The following is a 20,585-nucleotide window of genomic DNA, read 5'->3' on the forward strand; positions in this document are numbered from 1 at the left end:
AGAATAAACTGAGGGTGGATGGGAGGGTGGGAGAGAGGGGAAAATGGGTGATGGGCACTGAGGAGGGCACTTGGGATGAACACTGGGTATTGTATGTAAGCCAATTTGACAATAAATTGTATTCATAAAAAAATAAAAAAAAAAAAATAAAAATAAAACAAAAATACAATTTATCAGGTGCCTGGATGGCTCAGTCAGTTAAGTGTCTGACTCTTGATTTTGGCTCAGGTCATGATCTCACGGTTTGTGGGTTTGAACCCTGAGTCAGGCTCTGCACTGACAGCAGAGCCTGCTTGAGAGTCTCTCTCTCCTGCCCCTCCCCCACTCACTCTCTCTCGCTTTCTCTCAAAATAAATAAACATTTCTGAAAAATCTAAAAAAATACGATGTACAATAATTTAAGCTGTATAAAGTAATGACAGCAATTGTGTGTGGAAACAGTGCCTTTATTTTAGGGTCAGTCTTCATAAAATAATGCATCATGAAAATAAGAGACCTGTAATATTACAGATTTACTGGATCTTCAACTGGAAGACAATTTTTTGAGCCCTGGACTGACAAAGCCACTAATTTTAGAGTAGATTCCTTTGTTTTCATGAGTAGTATTTTATAAAATGAAGTTGCACAACAATGTGAATAGACTTAACATTACTGAACTGTACACTTAGAAATGGTTGAGATGGTAAATGCTATGTTCTGGGCTTTTTTTAAACCACAATTTAAAATACAAATTTAAGGATGCCTGGGTGGCTCAGTCACTTGAGCGTCTGACTTCATTTCGGCTCAGGTCATGATCTCACGGTTTGTGTGTTCAAGTCCCATTTCGGGCTGTGCACTGACAGCACGGAGCCTACTTGGGATTCTCTCTCTCTGCCTTTCCCTCTCTCTCTCAAAATCAATAAATATTAAAAAGGGGCGCCTGGGTGGCTCAGTTAAGCTTCCGACTTCGGCTCAGGTCATGATCTCGCGGTCTGTGGGTTTGAGCCCCGTGTCAGGCTCTGTGCTGACAGCTCAGAGCCTGGAGCCTGCTTCAGATTCTGTGTCTCCCCCTCTCTTTGCCCCTCCCCCGCTTGTACACGCTCTCTCGCTCTTAAAAAGAAACATTAAAAAATATACTCAAAAGAAAAAATATATAAAATTTAAACTTACAAAAAGCAAGAAAACGAGAGAAGGTAAAGGAGACAGACGAAAGGCAGAGAGTGCATAAAGCAGGAAGGGAGCCGGGTGCAGGGAGAGGAGAGACCCAAAGGGAAGGAGACAACCAGCATGGAGCAAGGAGTGAGAAGAGCAGGCAGAGGAAGGGAAAGCTGGCTCAGAGAACATAAAGAGGGGAGTCCAAAAGGAGGAGAGGAAGACAGAGTGAAAGGTGAGAGGAAAGGAGAAAGAAAGGAGGTTGGAGGTGAAGAGGTACAAACAGCAGAGAATCTGAGAGAAGCAACAAGTGGTGAGGAGAGCAGTAAGGGTGACGCCCACAGAGGGGGACATGAAAAACTATCAAGGGGACAGTGAATAGATAGAAACCGGAAAGCTGAGAAACTGAGAATGTAGGAGCGCTGTAAGGGGAGGACAGAGAAAGGGTGGGAAAGGTGGGGGGAATATGGAGGGAGAAACCAAAACAGAGGGAGGAACTGAAAGAAAATGTTTTTAAAAAGAGACGAGGAGAGAAGCCAAGGATCTTAAAGGGCCACTTTCTCCTAGATTACATTCTAATAAATGTGTATGCTACAAAGTTCCCCTCTACAGTGTTTCCCGAGGCCCATACATTGTAATTTATTCTATCTTTATTATTATTTAATTCAAAATATTTTCTAATTTCCCTTGTGAAGTATTATCTGCCTTTTGGGTTATTTAAAATGGGTTGTTTAATTTCTGAGCAGGTGGGAATTTTCTCCGTATCATTTTTAAAAAAAAAATTTTTTTTTTTTCAACGTTTATTTATTTTTGGGACAGAGAGAGACAGAGCATGAACGGGGGAGGGGCAGAGAAAGAGGGAGACACAGAATCGGAAACAGGCTCCAGGCTCTGAGCCATCAGCCCAGAGCCTGACGCGGGGCTCGAATTCACGGGCCGCGAGATCGTGACCTGGCTGAAGTCGGACGCTTAACCGACTGCGCCACCCAGGCGCCCCAATCATTTTTTAAAGTTATTTTCATTATAATTTCAGTGGTGAAAGAAATTGCCTTTCAAACTATGCGTACCCATCCCACAACAGAAATACATTTTATACTGCAACCTCACTCATCCCCTGAAACAAACATTTTACAAAACAGTACCTGTGTCACTCTGATATTTTCTATTGTACTGACCCTTTTAAATGCTTTTCTGACCCACAAAATTGCTTCCACAAGCCACTAATGGCTGGTGATCCAGCTTTGGAAAGTCCTTGTGTAGAGTGCTCATGTTAGGCAGGGTGAGGAGGGCTGAGCTCCTGGAGAGCAGGCCAGTGAGGGTGTGATAGACCCCAAGGGCTGGTTGCTTTCAGCTTCTCTCCCCACTTTCCTGAGAATGCCAAGGAGCCAGGCAGAGGTGGGCACAGCAGTGGTACCCGCTCTGGCAAGCGTTCAGATAAGCCTTTGAAATAATTCAAAATAGAGTCTTTTCTACAACTTAGGAACCTGGAATAAAATTACCTCCGCACCATTGTATATTCCCAGAAATTTGTATTTTCCTATTTACTGGGACTTGGTAAATATTTAACAAAAATAATAATAATTGGAAGTGGCTCCCCCACTGAAGCTGCTTGATTTTTTGTAATGATGGAGACTCAACCACCATTTACACTTGGCTTTACAAAGCTATCACAAGACTCTGCTCTGTCAACCGCCAGACCCCTGCTGGATGGTCTGGGGGAGGGTAGGATTGGACACTTTCAATAATACATGACCTACTACACGACTATGAGCTCATAGGAAGGGACGTTGCCTTGTAATGCCAAACACAGGCTCTCAATTATTTAAATTTCAAATGGGAAGCGTGTCTAATTATAAATACATTCATCTAATTAAATGCACAATGTTTAATTAGCATTGTTTTTAAATGGGTGACCCGGCAGCATGAAACACCATGTTTCCTTAATATCTAGCCCCCTTCCCTTTGCCACTTAACGATACTGCATTTTTTCAAGACTACTGTCCCATAACAACAACAATAATGCTCTGTCCTCCCCAGAACTGTATAACCCAGAGTGAGGCATACTCTGAGTTCTTCTGAGCTCGGTACTGATTGGTTGTATTAAGTCCATTTTTAACATTCATAAATTCTTTAATTAATTCATTTAACATGTACCTATTATCCCCCTGTGAGACATGTATTCTCTTTCTTAAATCCGGGTCACAAGGGCAAGACATCTTTATTATCTATAATGTGAAGACAAATAATAATAGGTTTGGAATGAGAATCTAATTAATTAATACATGCAAAAAGCACTTAAAACAATGCTTGGTTCACAGTGTCAAGTTTTCATTATTGTTATTATAACATGCCATTTTCTAAGATTAGAGTGCGCTTCCCAAGTCCGTACTTCTGGAAAATGCCATTTTAACATTTCCTTAAGTAAGCCTTCCTTGAAAATCCCCTCCATCCCCTCACTTTGTCTCCCAGTGCCTCTCTAACATTAATATTTTCATCAGCAGCATAAATAACAAAAGTGCTTTATATAGAAGTAAATCCCACAGCAACCATTAACTATTATCATCCCATTTTACAGATAAAGAAACTGAGACACAGAGAGGTTAAGGCACTTGCCCATGGAGACTGGATTTGATCTATGTAGTCTGGCTGTGGCACCTATACCCTTAACCTTCACACTATACTGTCTCTGTCTTGCATCCTTCTCCTATCAAAGGAGTAATCAGGATGTTTTGATATCATCTGAATACAAATCTGCCACTCCATTAGGCAGCTAGCTTCCCCAAGCTAAGCAGTGTGTGTTAACCCCATGTCCCTGGCATCTAGCATAGGATCTGGATCAGCGTGGGCAGCGAGTTTAACTGTGTTACTCTACATGATTGATGAGTGAGAGGTCCAAGAGTAGACCTCCTGTCCACATGAACCCAAATATGCCACTTTGAACTCACAAGTCCCAAACTTTATAACCAACTATGCCAAAGCATTAGATTTCTGTACCATGCCTACGTGCAAAGCTTTGAGGAAATAAATGCCACCATCTAATTGCAAGGAAGTGGTATAGAGAAAGACAAGGTTCCTAACTCAAGCTAAAGTTGTAAAGGTAGTAAAATTATAGTATGTTACTTTCTTTTTCTCCTATTTTTCTCCAACCAAGTCCATCCTTGAGGGCAGTGGTTCTCAGCCAGAGAGTGTCTTGCCACCCAGGAATAATGTTCAGAGACATTTTTGATTGTCACAACTCTGAAGGGGGTTTTTCACTGGTAGCTAGTGAACAAAGGCCACTGATGCTGCTAACACCCTAAATGCACAAGACAGCCCTCCCAAACCCCACCCCACAAAGAATTATCTGGTCCAAATATCAATAATGCTGAGGTTAAGAAACCCTGCTCTAGGGTGAACTGCCACTGTGGTATGGGAGAACGATTTACCTGTTCCGCTTCAGAAGAGCACAACAAAGCTGCCAGTGGCGGGGAAGGAGAGGAAGGGGTTGCCCTACAACTAGACCCTGTGGGCCAGTCTCCTATCATCTGCCTGTCCAGGGACAACTCCTGAATCTCCGGGATGGAGAGCCAATATCAACAAAAAATTCTAGCATTTTCTCCATTCCATCCCATAGAGTCTCTGAATAGTCAAATTAGGTACTAACCCAGCTGTGCCCAGAGAGGATTATATGGATGTGTTTTGGCCAGCGTGTTCACTGACTGAGAGGTGCGTTTCTCTGAGAAGGCTTTAATGGGAGGGTGATCAACAGGCATGACAGTCGGTACCCAGGCCAGGTGGTAGGTTAACACTGCAGTCAGTAAGGCAGCAAAAAACCTTGGGAGAAATGGAAGAAAATACAACCAGATGAGTCAATGCAGGAAGAGGCATGTCACATACACCACAGACACTGGTCATGGAAGTTGCAAAAAAGGCTTCAGAGATTTGAAGCTTACTGATTTTTGTTGATCTGTTCTATCAGAAGTGTAAACTCCTTGAGAAAGCGCTGGCAGAGCTGGGTTTTTTCCAAGGTGCTGGACATCATGGTAAGCCATACGGGTTCAGCTATCCTTGGAACGGAATATAAGTTCCAGATAGTTCCTCTATAGAAAAGAGAAGGGAGACATAAAGCTGTCACAAATATTATTTTGGATAATCTCTGTATAAAGGAATAAAGAAGAAAACAATAATCTGGATCTATGTAGCCCTTAAGGGATTCAAACAGTATATAAAACAGAGATCAGCAAACTATGATCCAGAGGCCAAACCTGCCACCTTTTTTGTAAATAACATTTTATTGGAACACTGCCAAGCTCATTCATTTATACATTATCTATTGCTGCTTTTTGCAGAATGGCAAAGTTGAGGAGCTATGACAGAGACTCTTTATGGAAAAGGCATACTAACCCTTGATATAAAATATCCATTTTTAAATGATTTGTTTTCACAATGCCTATTATCAAAATTTGCATTTGTTTTTACAGTAAAGAAATAAAGGAAGAAAGAAAGTACATGCTATTTAAAAATGTGGCCAAAGGCAACTCAGCTCTCCCAAGTGCTAGTTAGTGCTTAGTTCTCTAAGCCAAAGCACCCTATTGATTTCAGATGAAAAAACTACATAAATGGCTCTTCTTCATGATATATACTGAGTTTCTATATGGACTAACAGAATCAAATTCTTAGAACTATAAGCTATTAGCAAAACTGACTAATGTAGCTCTATCACTTTACAGATATAGAAACTGAGGCCTAAAGAAATTAAGTTACTTATATAAGACACTGAATGACAAGGTCAGGATAAGACTTCAGGTTTCCCAACACCTGGTGCCAAGGCCTTACTCTAAGCTTCATGACTCATAAATGTTTTTCCAAAGAGCACACTAACTTAGCTTGGGACCCCCACTGGAGGACATATTCACTCCAAATAAAGATGATAAGACATATTCTGATTTTCTAGCTATGTGCCTAAATGAATGGAGATACAAGAGAACGTCACCTTGGCCAAAACACATCTGCTGAGTTAGGTAGCAATGACAGATTACAGTCACACAGAACTGGGAATTATTTACTAAAACTAGGTCTCTCATTGGTAACACTACATTTTGTCACCATTTCTGGAAGGGTAGGTTGTTGACGTAAGAATAAGACGTGTCTTTGAATAAGTGAGGCTTTCTGGTTCTGTACTTTCAGATTCTTGACCTCTGAAAAATTATTATTATTTTTTTTTTTTTAATTTTTTTTTTTCAACGTTTATTTATTTTTGGGACAGAGAGAGACAGAGCATGAACGGGGGAGGGGCAGAGAGAGAGGGAGACACAGAATCGGAAACAGGCTCCAGGCTCTGAGCCATCAGCCCAGAGCCCGACGCGGGGCTCGAACTCACAGACCGCGAGATCGTGACCTGGCTGAAGTCGGACGCTTAACCGACTGCGCCACCCAGGAGCCCCGAAAAAATTAATACTTTAATCAAACTAGCACAACTCCACACTATTTCTCAAATATATGACTTAGGTCTTGACAGTCACCAAATAATGACAAATGTGCTGAGTACTTTATACATAACGCAAGGTTCAAAGACCACTGGAGATATTGTTTCAAGTAGCCATATAGAATTCACCAGCATATACCTTAATCATCAAAAAAATGTTCTAGGGATGCCTGGGTGGCTCAGTCTGTTAAGCGTCTGACTTTTTGGCTCAGGTTACCATCTCGAGATTCATGGGTTTGAGCCCTGCATGGGGCTCCGTGCTGATGGTGTGAAACCTGCTTGCTGCTTGGGATTCTCTCTCTCTCTCTCTCTCTCTCTCTCTCTCTCTCTCTCTGTCCCTTACCCAAGTGTGTGTGCCCTCTCTCTCTCTGTCTCTCTCTCTCAAAATAAACTAAAAAAAAAAACAAAAAAAAAAACAAAAAAACAAAAACAAAAAAAACCCAATGTTCTAAAATTCTAAAAACTATAAAGAATTTTTTTTCATGTTCATTTATTTATTTTGAGAGAGAAAGAGAACATGAGTTGGGGAGAGAGAGAGAGAGGAAGAGGAAGAATTCCAAGCAGTCTCCACACTGTCACACTGGTGTGGGTGTGGGTGTGGGTGTGGGTGTCAGCGTGGAGCCCAAGGCAGGGCTCGATCTCATGAACCGTGAGATCATGACCTGAGATGAAATCAAGAGTTGGAGGCTTAACCAACTGAGCCTCCCAGGCACCCCTGTAAAAATTCTTTTATCTTTCAGCTACAGAATAACAGTTTGACTTATTAGCTCATGACGGCTTCAGAATATGATTCCACTCCCCATTGAGAAACTGGCTCAAAGAAATGGTGCAAGAACCCCAGGTTAGCATGGTGAAGGAGAGTCCTACCCTCTACACTACACCTTCCTACCCAGATATTAGGAGCAAAGACTACAGAAAACCAGTCTCCAGAGTACAAAGATCATGAATTAAAAACTCACAATGAAGACACACTAATTTAATGTTCAGACCAGGATACTTATGAGAGGGCACTGGGTATAAACAAGGACTGTCCTGGTAAGCTGGAAGGTATATCTGCCTGACACATATACGCTCTCCAGCTATGCTGTGCTTTTTATTTTTGTTTCTTTTTAAAAATTTTTTTTTAAGGGGACTCCACTCCCAGTGTGGAGCCCAACATGGGACTTACACTCACGACTCCGAGATCAAGAGTCAGACACTTAACCGACTGAGCCACCCAGGTGCCCCTCTCCAGCTATGCTCTGGATGAGTGTCCCTGAACTCAAGCCTTCACAACTGTAAAGTGGGGTCAGTTAATAGTGTTTACTCGTAGGGCTTTTGTGAGGATGACATGAAATAATGAACAGGCTTATAAGAGACACATAAATATTAGTTTTCTCCATTCATCTCATTAAAAGCAATCAAAGACTGTCAGGCAGCAGTGTGGATTATGTGGTGCTGTGTGACTTAAACATTCTGCTCTATTTGATCTGGGTTTCCATCTTGAAGGAAGGAGCTGCTAAAGTGACCAGTAATTGCCAGCCCCTAAATTCTTCCAAGTAATGTCGCCATGTATCCCCAGATCCATGGCTGCCACCGCTACTGCCACTTATAAATTTATCCTGTTGGATTTGCCAGACTTTGTCAACATACCTGAATTCTCCCAGAGCTTCCATCAGACGGCTGACATAAAACTGGACACGGAGACTTGATTCTGCTATCTTCCTGCAGGAGATCATGGCCTTCATTGAAGAGAGAAAAAAATTTACTTTCTGAGAAGAAATTCCTTTATAACTGTTTACCACTGGGCATTTATTAATAAAATACTAGTATAATGAAAACACTCACTGTAGTAATGACTTAAGTCATCAGAAAGCAGCCATTTCCTTTCCTAAAACAATCTAATGTCTGATATCTAATATCAATGTATTAAAGGATCTATTACTGTTGCAGGTGATTTAAGTTCTCTAAAAAAGGGATCTGATCATAAACCATGAGATTCTACCATCTTAAGCCCTATAATCACTTCTCTATTTGACACAAGATTACAGTCTTTTTTTTTTTAAAGATATTATTTTTAAGTAATTTCTACATGCAACATGGGGCTTGAACTCACAATGCTGAGATCAAGAGTTGCATGCTCTATTGACTGACACAGCCAGGTGCCCCTAGATTACATTCTTATTACCTTTTCAATTGCACTCTTCAGCCTGTTCATGTGAGACTCAAAAAGGGGGAAATGAGAAAAAAAGAAGTCCTGGAAATTCCTTTGTGCTTCTTCTTTCTCACACAGAGAAAAGATGATGCTTATGGCAATTTTCTTCCTCCGAACTATGGCTGGATTAGAACTACAGGTTTCTTCAGCCAGGCTGAATGTTTCATCAGTTGACCTGCAGGAACAGTAAGTTTGAAAAGTTGCCATACATCAAAGAATCACACTGAAGATAAACTGCAGTGCCAGGGGATGCCATTCAGAAATTCAGAAAGCTAATGTGAACACTCAGGAGTCTGAACCAAGAGTTTCATCTACTTGGAATTCATTCTTTTCTCTAATTCTGTCATGAAAAATGAAAACCTCAACTTACCACAGCGTATTTAACACAAAAAGAAACTTAAATAAAAATTAAAAGTAACCTTAAATATCCTCTTGTTAGACTCTTAGTCTTTTTCCCTTGGATAATTTTACATCAGATTGGTGGTATTTAGGAAGGGGCGAGACGCATCTGGTCACTCAAAACAGAGGCCCTTTGTTTTGGTTGATAGATAGCAAAAGATAAGAACATTAGAAGGGAAATGATCCTGTGGTATTCTGTTTAACCAATGCATCATGTTTGGAACTACTGGTAGTTGAGGCTGACTTTCCCAAGGCTATTAAATCCATTACATGAAGTTACTCCAGTAAATGCTCAGATTAAGCCACGCAATTGATTAAGCTCTCTGGGAAATCCCCCAAGCAGAAAGACTTCTCTCTCTTCTGTGTAAATTCTTAAAAAAAACTTACGGTTCTTTTGAGAGACTCTGCTTCTATGATAAGAGAATCATGAAGCCAATAAATTATGAATATATACTCAATTTGTCTTAAGGGGGAAGACTCACAAATATGGCCTAACCCTCTTATTTAGCTATTCTGAAAAAAACAGCATAACTAGCACATAGTTACTAACAGCAAAAGCGAAAATAATTTTTTTTCTACAAAGATACCAAAAGGAAAGGACATAATATATTGCAAATGAAAGCACCTTGCCTGGCACACCGTAAGTATGCAATTAACTTTCTCTTTCTCACTGGCTTCACCATTTAGTCTTATATATCTGCAGAATATGGGAGAGGACTGCTTCCTCTATTTTCTTTACCACAAATTACAATAAAGCAATTACTTATGCTTGGCAGGATTCAAGGCAGCTGGCCTCCATACTCTTGATCTTAAACTTGTTTAGTGCTCCACTCATAGCCTATAATGTTCCTGTGATTTTGAACATATCCATACCTCTGAAAACATGCATGCATAAAAAGTGTTTTGGTCAGGAAAGCCATTTTACTTTTAAAGGAAAGGGGACAGACATCTTGTTCTAACCTCAGGAAAGATATGCTACTGTTTCTGTCAACTTCAAGCAAGATCCCAGAGATGTAGATGTGGTTGATAAGCCAGTAACAGGCGCTAACAGACATGCCACTGGCAAGGCATGATCTCCAGGTACTGTTGTAAATGCTGTGCATTATAATAAATCATCAACTGTTTTCTCTGAAAAATCCCTAGATCCTAATCATCTGCTCATTAAAAAAAAAAAAAAAAAAAAAAAAAAGACCCTGAGCCTATCTTAGAATTTTAATTTCATACAAAGAAATTCCATACAGTAAATATTCTCCTTTTCCAAAGTACCTGCACTATAACTTTGTTTTTTGCACCAGTTTATTTCTATTTTATAGGAAGTTCTGAGATTATATTTATCAACACTTTCTTGCAACCTTTTCTTTTTTTTGTCTGGCATCTCCCACTTCCCTTCTTTTCCCAAAGTAAAATGACCATTTCAGTCCATTTATCTTTGGCCAATATGGTCCTTAATAATGAAATTGTAATAAACACTTAACCCTATGCGTTTTTATGCATCGTCTTCATCTCTAGCGTATAAACAATAGCCAACTCTGTCTTAACACAGCACAGAGTGCCACCTACTGAATTTCTGAAAAACTTCCACAGCTACAATAGCCCTGCGTAGCTCTTACTTGCTTCACTGTGTCTGTCTAATGCATTCTATTTTTGGGTGGCGGGAGAGGTGGGGAAGAGTAGAGGGAGAGACAGAATCCTAAGCAGGCTCCATGCCCGGTGCAGAGCCCTACTCGGGCTTGATTTCATGACCCTGAGGTCATGACCCGAGCCTAAATCAAGAATCAGATGCTTGGGGCTCCTGGGTGGCTCAGTCAGTTTAAGTGTCCAACTTCAGCTCAGATCATGATCTCACAGTTTCAAGAGTTCGAGCCCCACGTTGGGCTCTGTGCTGACAGCTCAGAGCCTGGAGCCCGCTTCGGATTGTGTGTCTCCCTCCCTCTCTCTGCCCTTCCCCGCTCATGCTCGCTCACTCTCTCTTTCTCAAAAATAAATAAAAATATTTTTTTAAATGTAAAAACAAAAAATAAAAAAGAATCAGATGCTTAACCAACTGACCACCCAGATGCCCCTCTCTCCACTGGATTCCTGGATTCTAACGCAACAGAGCTTCATTCTGAAGTCTTAGATCAACTGTGCAAATCAGATCATATAGTACTGTAATTATATTTTTAAAATTATTCCACAATGAAAGAACATTTCAGAATGTTTTAAAACATTTGAGTATGTACCCAAATACTTCACCGTATCTTCTCACCCTCAAATCACCATGTAAGGTACACAGATCTTTTTGCAAATGTGGAAACTGAGGCAGGGTGATTCATCAACCTGCTTCAGGAACAGAAAGCTTCTTAGAGACAATGCTGGCGCTAGAACCCCGGGTTTCTGTCTTCTAGTCTGGGCTCATTTCCTAGACTCTGGAAAGGAGCAGGGACTCTGCCCCATGCCTGATCCGTCTGCTGCTGTTCACGCCATCAGGTGCATCCTGCCAGCTGGAGCACGGACAGCAAATAGCTGGGAGAAATCCCATCAGCTGACAGGACTTCAAGTCAAGGAAAACCCACTGCTATACTCTTAATCTTCTCCTTACAAAAAAAATCAAGTAGAATTTTGTTGACACTTATGAATAAGCACTTACATACATTATTTTTACTTCAAGATCATAAATAAAGCAAAAACTATGATTATGTAAGTGCATCTCAATCATCTATAATTAATATCACCACTGCTTAGTTTGTTTTTGTCAGCTTTGAATTTAATTTGAATGTATGTATTATATTGGAACATATGAAACTGCCATTTTTATAGGTCAAAGAACAAACCTGTATCAACTTTATATGGTTGCTTCAATTTAATAATTCGAATCAAAAGCCCTTCTGGGAAGTTTAATACCTCAGTCCTTTAAGGTTTCAGTAGCTTCACTAAGGGATGGAATCTGCAGTTTCTCTTCTATTACAGGCAGTACTTCCCCACCAGCTGGTAAAGGTCCAAGCCCAACTCCCCAACCAGTAACCAAAAGTTACTGCCTGGCACAGCAGGGGGCCTGGAGACATGAGTATCCAGCATGGAACCAACTGCTAAGGACTGTGAAATCATCCTTTCCATCTTTATCTGTTAGGAAGTTTTTGATTACTGTGAATTTTCTCTCAAAGCCAGATGCAATCGTGTTTTTGGTACCCACTGTTCTCCTGTCTAACATAAAAAAACTAATTTTCCTACCTCCATTCCTATCAAAAGTAAGAAATCAACTGCAGCAACTTTAAATGAAGGGATCTTCATAGGTACAGTGATCAATTCAAAACGTCAGCCACATTTATATTCTCTGTGTGCCAGCTTCATGGGCATGAGACCCCACTCACACAGAGCCCTGTTCCCAGATGGGCCCCAGGCTTGATTTAATGTTTTGCGGTTGCCATCTTGAATTCTTGGTAATTTTATCTTTGAGCCTGTATTCTGTAGGTAAAGTCTGATGGGACAATGAAACATGTGAGCGAGCAGTGAAGACACCAGGCTGCAGAGTGCACAGTGGGCTCCGGCCTAAGGGCATGCAACCCAGCCGCTGAGCAACTAGCTAGGCAGTCAGGCACACGCCCACGTGTCTGAGCAGTCCAGGGTAGCAGGAGGCCTCAAGGCAGCAAGCCTGGGACCTGGGCCCAGACTGGCGGCTGTGAGAGCAGCAGCAACCACAGCCATGGGAGAGAGCAAAGACCTGGGTAGTGCCATGACCCATAGTGCGAGGCCAGCTAGCCCATCCATCATCGGAACCTGTCCCTGTAGAGTCTGCGCAAATATTTAACTCTGACCCAAGACCCAAGACACTGAATTATCACAAAGCGCCCACAGTGGACATTGCAATAAAGCACATCCAGGAGTAATCAGAATTCTTCAGAGTTTACCATCTACAGTTTTGAAAAGCACTGCAACATTACAAAGTATATATCTACAGGCATAGAAATAGAAATTTTTTTTTAATTTTTTTTTAAAGTTTATTTATTTTTGAGAGAGACAGAGACAGAGCATGAGGTGGGGAGGGGCAGAGAGAGAGGGAGACACAGAATCTGAAACAGGCTCCAGGCTCTTGAGTTGTCAGCACAGAGCCCGATGTGAGGCTTGAACCCACGGACCGTGGGATCATGACCTGAGCTGAAGCCGGGCGCTCAACTGACTGAGCCACCCAGGCGCCCCATAGAAATTAAATGTAAAGATTGTTGCACCGGACAGAGAAAAAAACCTATTGTTTTCATTTGAAACTTCAGATAAACAAATTATTAATAAGAAAGCCCATTTAAAATTAATTTTCCTGGAGCGCCTGGGTGGCTCAGTTGGTTAAGCGTCTGACTTTGGTTCAGGTCATGATCTCATACTTTGTGGGTTCAAGCCTCGTATTGGGCTCTGAGCTGACAGCTCGGAGCCTAGAAGTCTGCTTCAGATTCTGTGTCTCCCTCTCTCTCTGCCCTTCCCCCACTTGTGTTCTGTCTCTCTCTGTCTCTCAAAAATAAATAAATGTTAACAAATTTTTTAAATAAAATACACAAATTTTCCTTACAATTGGAGATGCAGTGATAGAATGAAAAAACAGGCATTTTGAATTATATACAACTCATGAAGAAACTCAGTTGCTTGTAAGACTTTCATGAGTTACAGTAAATGTCAGAGGAGACATTAAAATAACTTTGTATAAATTTACATTTAAAATTAAATTCAGTCTTATACAAAAATGGATTTGTGCGAAGAATTAAATTTTTTTAGAAAAACTGTTCCACAAGAATCATCAGATCTGGATGCAATGAAATTTATATTTTGAAAGTTTATCAAAAACTTAATCCAATGTTTTCATAACGCATAAAGTTCCAGTAACAGTTACATCAGCAGAAAGATCTTTCTCAAAATGAAAAATTGTCAAAAATCATTTGCCATCTCGCATTTGCCAAGACTGACTAATGCTGCTTTCAATTATATCAATTGAAAGCAAAGTTGCTAAAAAGTATAAATTTTGATAACCCGACAAAGGAATATAGAAAAATGAGCCAGAAAAGACTTATGATGAATCAAGATATAGCATTATTATGTAAAATTATGATGCTGAAATATTAATTTTGCAATCTATAGTTTTTCTTCATATTTCACTACTATTCCTATTATATTTTGTAAGTAAAATATTTTTTAAATCTTTACCTTTTAGTACCTTTAATAGTACTTTTCCTTACTTTTTGAACAAAGGGGCTCCACATTTTCTTTTTTTTTTTTTTTATTGTATTTTGAGAGAGAGAGAGAGAGAGAGAGAGAGAGAGAGAGAGAGAGAAGGCAAGCAGAGGAGAGGGGAAAGGGAGAGGGAGAGAGAGAATCCCAAGTAAACTCCATGCTCAGCACACAGCCTGTTGCAGGGCTTGACTCCATGACCCTGGGATCATGACCTGAACGAAAATCAAGAGTTGGATGCTCAAGCCACTGAGCCACAGAGGCACCCCTGGGGGCATTTTCATTTTTGAACTAAAAATACTTATTTTAGTTGTAAGTTCATTAGAGATTCTTTAGTTTCTAAAGCCAGATCTCAATTCAAATTAGAATGTTGAAGAATTTTTAGAGGAGTGAGTTGGAGAATGCTATTCAACTTGAGATTTAATACTGAAGGGGTGGAAAAACATTTTTAGTAAAGAGATGCATAGTGGCGCCTGGGTGACTCAGTTGAGTGTCCGACTTCGGCTCAGGTCATGATCTCACAGTCTGTGAGTTCAAGCCCCACGTCAGGCTCTGTGCTGACAGCTCAGAGCCTGAAGCCTGCTTCGGATTCTGTCTCTCTCTCTCTCTCTCTCTCTCTCTGGCCCTCCTCCACCCATGCTCTGTCTCTCTCTCAAAAATAAATAAACGTTAAAACAATTAAGAAAAAAAAAGAGATGCATAAAGCAGAAGATTTCTCAAGACCCGTCATTCTCTTCAATCACAGAAGCTGCTGTAATGGCAGGGAGGGAGGTGGGATGCCTTCTTTTGACAACTGTAGTGATGGTAATGATAATGATGGCAATAAGTGCAAATAAGTCATCCTGACTAGTATTTTCTTTCCCATGTCTTGTCTTAGCTTGACTTGACTTGCTGTATCTCATTTAATTCTCCCAACAACACCATGAGGCTGGTACTAGCACAAATAAGGCAGATGCCGAAGCAACACTTTGAATCCAGACTAATTCACTGTCACGTACACCTAGTGAGTCGCAGAGCTAGGACTTGTCCTCACACCAAAGTCCGCCATTCCACTCAAAGTCCACCAACCACCAAACAGTTCCTCAGCAAGTGAAGCAGCTATATGTTTTTCTCTTGGCCGAGCTTGCTAGGATTGTGAGAATAACAGAAGAGAGGCAAGCAGCCTGACATGTGCTATACACACACCCTAACCCTTGTTTCTCAGCTTGTTCTTTAAGTGCCATCTCCTCCATGCATGGCTCTGCCATGCCTCCCATGACCACCAGCAGGTATTCTCTCCCTCCTCTGAGTCCCAAAGTGCTTTATGCCCTGCCCATGGCATTTATAGTTTAACATCTTTATTAAAAAATTTTGATGTCTATTTATTTATTTTGAGAGAGAGAGCATGCACAAGCAGGGTAGGGGCAGAGAAAGAGAGAGAGAGAGAAAGAGAAAGAGAGAGATAGGGAGGGAGGGAGGGAGAGAAAATGCCACGCAGGCTCCATGCTGTCAGCACAGAGTCCAAAGTGGAGCTCAAACTCAAGAACCGTGAGATCATGACCTGAGCCAAAATCAAGAGTCGGACACTTAACTGACTAAGCCACCCAAGAGCCCCTACAGTTTAACGTCTTTATGCCATTATTTATGTGCATATCGCCTTCCCTACCAGTCAACAAACTATACTAGTAGTTCACAAATGCAGGCATGTAACTGAATCATCTTTACACCTTCACAGATCCCTACACATGGTGATTACTAGCAAACTCACTAAATCAACCAATTTACATGTGAATTTTTATAGGTACAACCTATACTAATTCCCTTTAAGGTTTTGGGTTGTAGGAAGAAGAAAGTGGAAGCTACTGATGTAACATCATAAGGAGCCAACAATGTGTATTTTGCAAAACAACTAAACTTTAGAACTAAAATTTAACTGGAATGAAGGCAGAATATACCTCGAGGCCATCTTTATAATTAGAGTCGTGACCACTCAGTTTAAGAATTTAAGTTTTATGAAAAGAGTATGTCCCAATCCTTGAGTTCACAGGTTTCCAAAGACCACACTGGTGTCACAGTAAGCCAAGGAAGAGATTTATTCCACCCCTCTAGCTCCCAAGAGCTGTATCTGGAAGGGAGCCAATTCAAAGAGAGAGCACACTCATCTTAAATAACACCAAGTCTAGCTCGTACACGGCACAATGACCCAGATTATTCCCCAGTGTCTTCCAAACCAGATTGCTGTTTGGCTTCTATATTTATTCTTTTTATAAAACTTATCACTTGCAAATTTTCAGCCTAAGCTGAAGCTAACCAAGAGGTCTTAGTTCTTTTTCCACTGACAACAGGTGAGTACTGCCAGTTTGTTCGAGCTGCCTGCAACTAGTACCTTTCTCGGCAAGAGCAAACTTGCAACTCACCTCCTTGGAATGATGCCATTTTCCAAACTTGTTGTCTGACTTCGAAGCCAGCGGCGCTGGTAACTACTGGAAGAGGATGTGGAGGAGCTTGGAGATGGAAAAGGCGTAATCAAAAGGCTGCTAAGTGAGGCTGTGGGGAAGAAAATTTGAAAGTTCAAAGTCCAGGTAAATGAATCCTCTCATAGCTACACAACATACATGCCAAGTGACCTAAATTTTCAGGTTCTACCAGCCATATCCAGCAGGGGGAGACTATGACTTCTCTCTTACAAAGAAAACATCCTTTAAAAAGGAAAATAAATTTAAAAAATAGGGATTACAGACATAGCAACTGCATCAATCACGAGGCCCCACATTAAAAAGGCAACATAATTAATACTAACTTCATCAGAATGTAAATGCAGATTTCCAGGACAACGGTTCACACAGCATCAATGTTATACACCTGATAACTAATGTCATATACAATGTTTATGGACATATATTTTCTCCTCTTAACTACTTCTTCATTCTCTATTTTGAGGTGAAATCTAGGCAAATAAGTGGTTCCTCCACATAGTATCCTCTCTCCAATCCCCTATCTCCAAATACACAATACATATTTATGCTCCTTCCCTCCAGCAACCAGCTCCCCATTGCCACTTCCTTGGCTGTGAAAAAGCAACCTCTAGTCTTAAATATATTTTCTGCTTGGATTACTTTTTTGCCTCAGAGCCTCTCTCTGCTTCTTTCGTCTACAAAATATTAAATGCCTGCACTTAGGCTCTCAGTGTGAGCTGACATGCCAGCCCAGACTTCTTTAACAGGCAGGGAGGGACCCGTCCCTTTCAGGGTAGGCAAAGGCATTCTTACAAAGCAGAGCTGCTTGATGGAGGTCTACTCGTTTGGAAGAATGAAAGAAGACAGACTCTTTTACTTTCCTTGGGCTAAGGAATTAGACACTGAAAAGTCAGTCCAGTGGAAAAGAAAATGGGGTGCTATGTTGAAAGCTGGTCAATGTTTTCAGAAGCAGATCACAGGACAAAGGAAATTGATTTCAGGACACATAATATATTATGCTCATGGATATCACTTGATAAGGCAATTTCCCATATAAAGTTTTACATTTTAATTTATGCTTTCATAGGCAGATATAAATAACCTGACTCCCTGACCTGATTTCTTAAATACCCCAGGAGTTACTTGGCTGTTAGTCAATAATCAGTCAGCAAATGCTGGAGTGTGTACAATGTGCCAGGTGTTGCGTGTGGCAACTGGGATACACTGGGGGACAAGACAGACACACATCCGCCTAGGTGGAGCTTCAAACCTACATGAATAGCAATGAACTTGCCAGGCTACGGAATTAGATGCAAAACAACTCAAGGTTCTTTGCACAGCAGAGGTGCGTGACATGGTTTTCTTCTAATTTAGTCACTACTCATAACAAATGTGTTTGGTACATCTAAATCAGCTTTGCATCCCTGTATCCAGCCAGGACAGCTTCTTGAACACAACAGGCAATAAATTGTTAGTGAACGTACGGCACTTCTTCACTAAAGTATCACCCAGATGTGGCTGGCCCCAACAGGCTTGCCTCTGTTCTGACCTGGTTTCACCCTGAGGCTGGACTTAACTGCCCAAAGTCAAATCCTTATTTGAAATATCAGTGGTGGGTAATTTTCCTGACAATGTCGAAGGGAGATAGAAAAGAGTTTTTCCTCAAAATCACACAAAACTACTTAATAAAAAATCCCAATTAGACGTTTGTGCCACATCCTCAAGCTCTAAAAGTCCCCCATAAGGTACACAAACTCTTCATTCCCTCATTCCTAAATCTTCAGGGTCCCCTGTCTCTCCCTGACTTATGCCGATCAATTCAACTTCTTGGCAGGTGGAGGACAGGCCTGAGGGGCAGTACTTGTTTCATAAACATTTGTTTCCCTGTCACAGAGGCAAGATGGAGATGACTCTGAGGGCCAAATTTATTCTGGAAATTAAAGGTACAGCTATACAATTCAGTTTAGTAAACTGAGTAAAAGCCCAGGCTCCTGGTTCAAATCCTACCTCTGCTACTCACCAGTTGTTACATGTAACACTTGGGCAGTTTACTTAAACTGTTAGCTTTCTCATCTGTAAAATGAGGACAGTAAAATACCACACCTCAGTATTTTCCATGAGAACTACAATCGGCTAGTGAATTGTGAATTATTTAGTGAACTGACACCACCATTAAAAAAAAAAAAAAAAAAAGCAGGCGCCTGGGTGGCTCATTTGGTTAAGCATCTGACTCTTAATTTCAACTGAGGTCATGATCTCACAGTTCGTGAGATGGAACCCCACACTGGGCTCTGTACTGACAGCGCGAAGCCTGCTTGGGATTCTCTCTCTCTCTCTCTCTCTCTCTCTCTCTCTCTCTCTCTCCCCTGCTTGTGTATTCTCCCTCAAAATAAATATACTTAAAAAAATAAAAAATTAAAAAGAAAAAACACAAGTGCTATTAACTGATGAAACTTTTGTTATATATAAAGATGTTTGTTACTGGATCATAACATAAAATGCATTAATTAGCATGAACTTCAGACAAAAGAGAAGTTTGAAAAGCAGTGACCTATTTCATAAGGTTCCTGTGAGGATTAAACAAATCAATACATGCAAAATACTTATTAGCCCCCACAATAAATGCTGGCTATTTACTCCCTCTGATAATTCTTGGAACAGGAAAGCTAAGTATACAACATTTTGGAGTACTAAAATGTTATTAGTTCTGATTAGTTGATTATGAAAACAACCTAGGATTTGTAATAGACATGTGAAAGGGAAGGGAAACAATTAAAAAAATAAAACACAGAAGAGAATAATCCTTTCTCTTTATAATATACCGAATAAAATTTTTTATGGTATGTAAGTGAAATATTAAGCTAAAGTGCTGGCTTAGTGCTATCAAGCATTTCCTTATCAAAATATGTTAATACTATTTAATATGATTTTTATGTTAAAGTACTATGGTATATCATTGTCGATCACACACAATAGGAAGCTATTAATATAGTTAATAACTCTCAAATGGAAGAACAGCCCTAATTTTGGTCTACAACTCATTGCCATTTTCATGAGAAAAGGGTGGATTCAGATAACTGTTTCATTAACGTTTAATGCATTTGGTAGTTGGCTAGACTCTTCTGTCTCTTCTGCAGCTTGGACTGGCACGGGTCTGTGTGTATTTGGAAACAATCCCATCATAGTGAGAAGACTAAGTTAATGTGATTAGGCCCCTTATTTCCTCTCCAAGTGCATCTTATACCACCCGCCCTTACGACATTCCAGCCTCCTTGCTATTCCTTATACACAAAGCTCCAAAGCCTGTTTCCACTCTCGGTTTCTGCACTAGCTGTTCCATGCCCAAAATGCTCTTAGCTCTGATCTTCATGGCAATCCAGTCAGCTGAACATTTCACCTTCTTGGAGAGGCCTCCCACGAGCACCCCATATGTTCTTACTTTTCCTCAGTGTAAGTGCTTGCCTACATTTTACTATCTATTATCTGTATTTCCTCTATTAAATATAAACTCCATGAGATCATGGATCAAGATGATCCCTGATCTATCCCCATATCCTACGAAAGCGCCTGACACATAAGATGCTCAAGAAATATTGCTGCATGAAGAGTGAGCAAATGGTTATGGGAAGAACAGCGATGTCTGTCTCAATCGGTAATTATGACAGAAACAAAGCATTAGGGAGGCAAATTTCTACAGAGAATTCAAAGTGTGAGTTAGTTAAAAGTTTCCTGCGGTCAAAGCTGTATGCGGAGCACACGGCTTTTCTCTTTT

At 40.6% G+C, this 20,585-nt stretch overlaps 1 protein-coding gene across 6 annotated transcripts in view; it reads right to left on the reverse strand.

Moving 5' to 3' along the window:
• The window catches only part of FNIP2 (folliculin interacting protein 2), a 134,548-nt gene that overhangs the window by 30,593 nt on the left and 83,370 nt on the right, over window positions 1-20,585 (reverse strand). For all 6 annotated transcript variants that reach the window (XM_045464349.1, XM_045464364.1, XM_045464369.1 and 3 more), the window contains 5 exons: window positions 16,775-16,904; window positions 8,763-8,964; window positions 8,228-8,316; window positions 5,064-5,210; window positions 4,775-4,944 (listed from right to left, as the gene is read on the reverse strand). In XM_045464349.1, the coding sequence (XP_045320305.1) occupies window positions 4,775-4,944; window positions 5,064-5,210; window positions 8,228-8,316; window positions 8,763-8,964; window positions 16,775-16,904 (738 nt within the window). The remainder of the gene's footprint in view (window positions 1-4,774; window positions 4,945-5,063; window positions 5,211-8,227; window positions 8,317-8,762; window positions 8,965-16,774; window positions 16,905-20,585) is intronic.

Source organism: Leopardus geoffroyi, chromosome B1 (assembly GCF_018350155.1).
Source record: "Leopardus geoffroyi isolate Oge1 chromosome B1, O.geoffroyi_Oge1_pat1.0, whole genome shotgun sequence".
NCBI lineage: Eukaryota > Metazoa > Chordata > Mammalia > Carnivora > Felidae > Leopardus > Leopardus geoffroyi.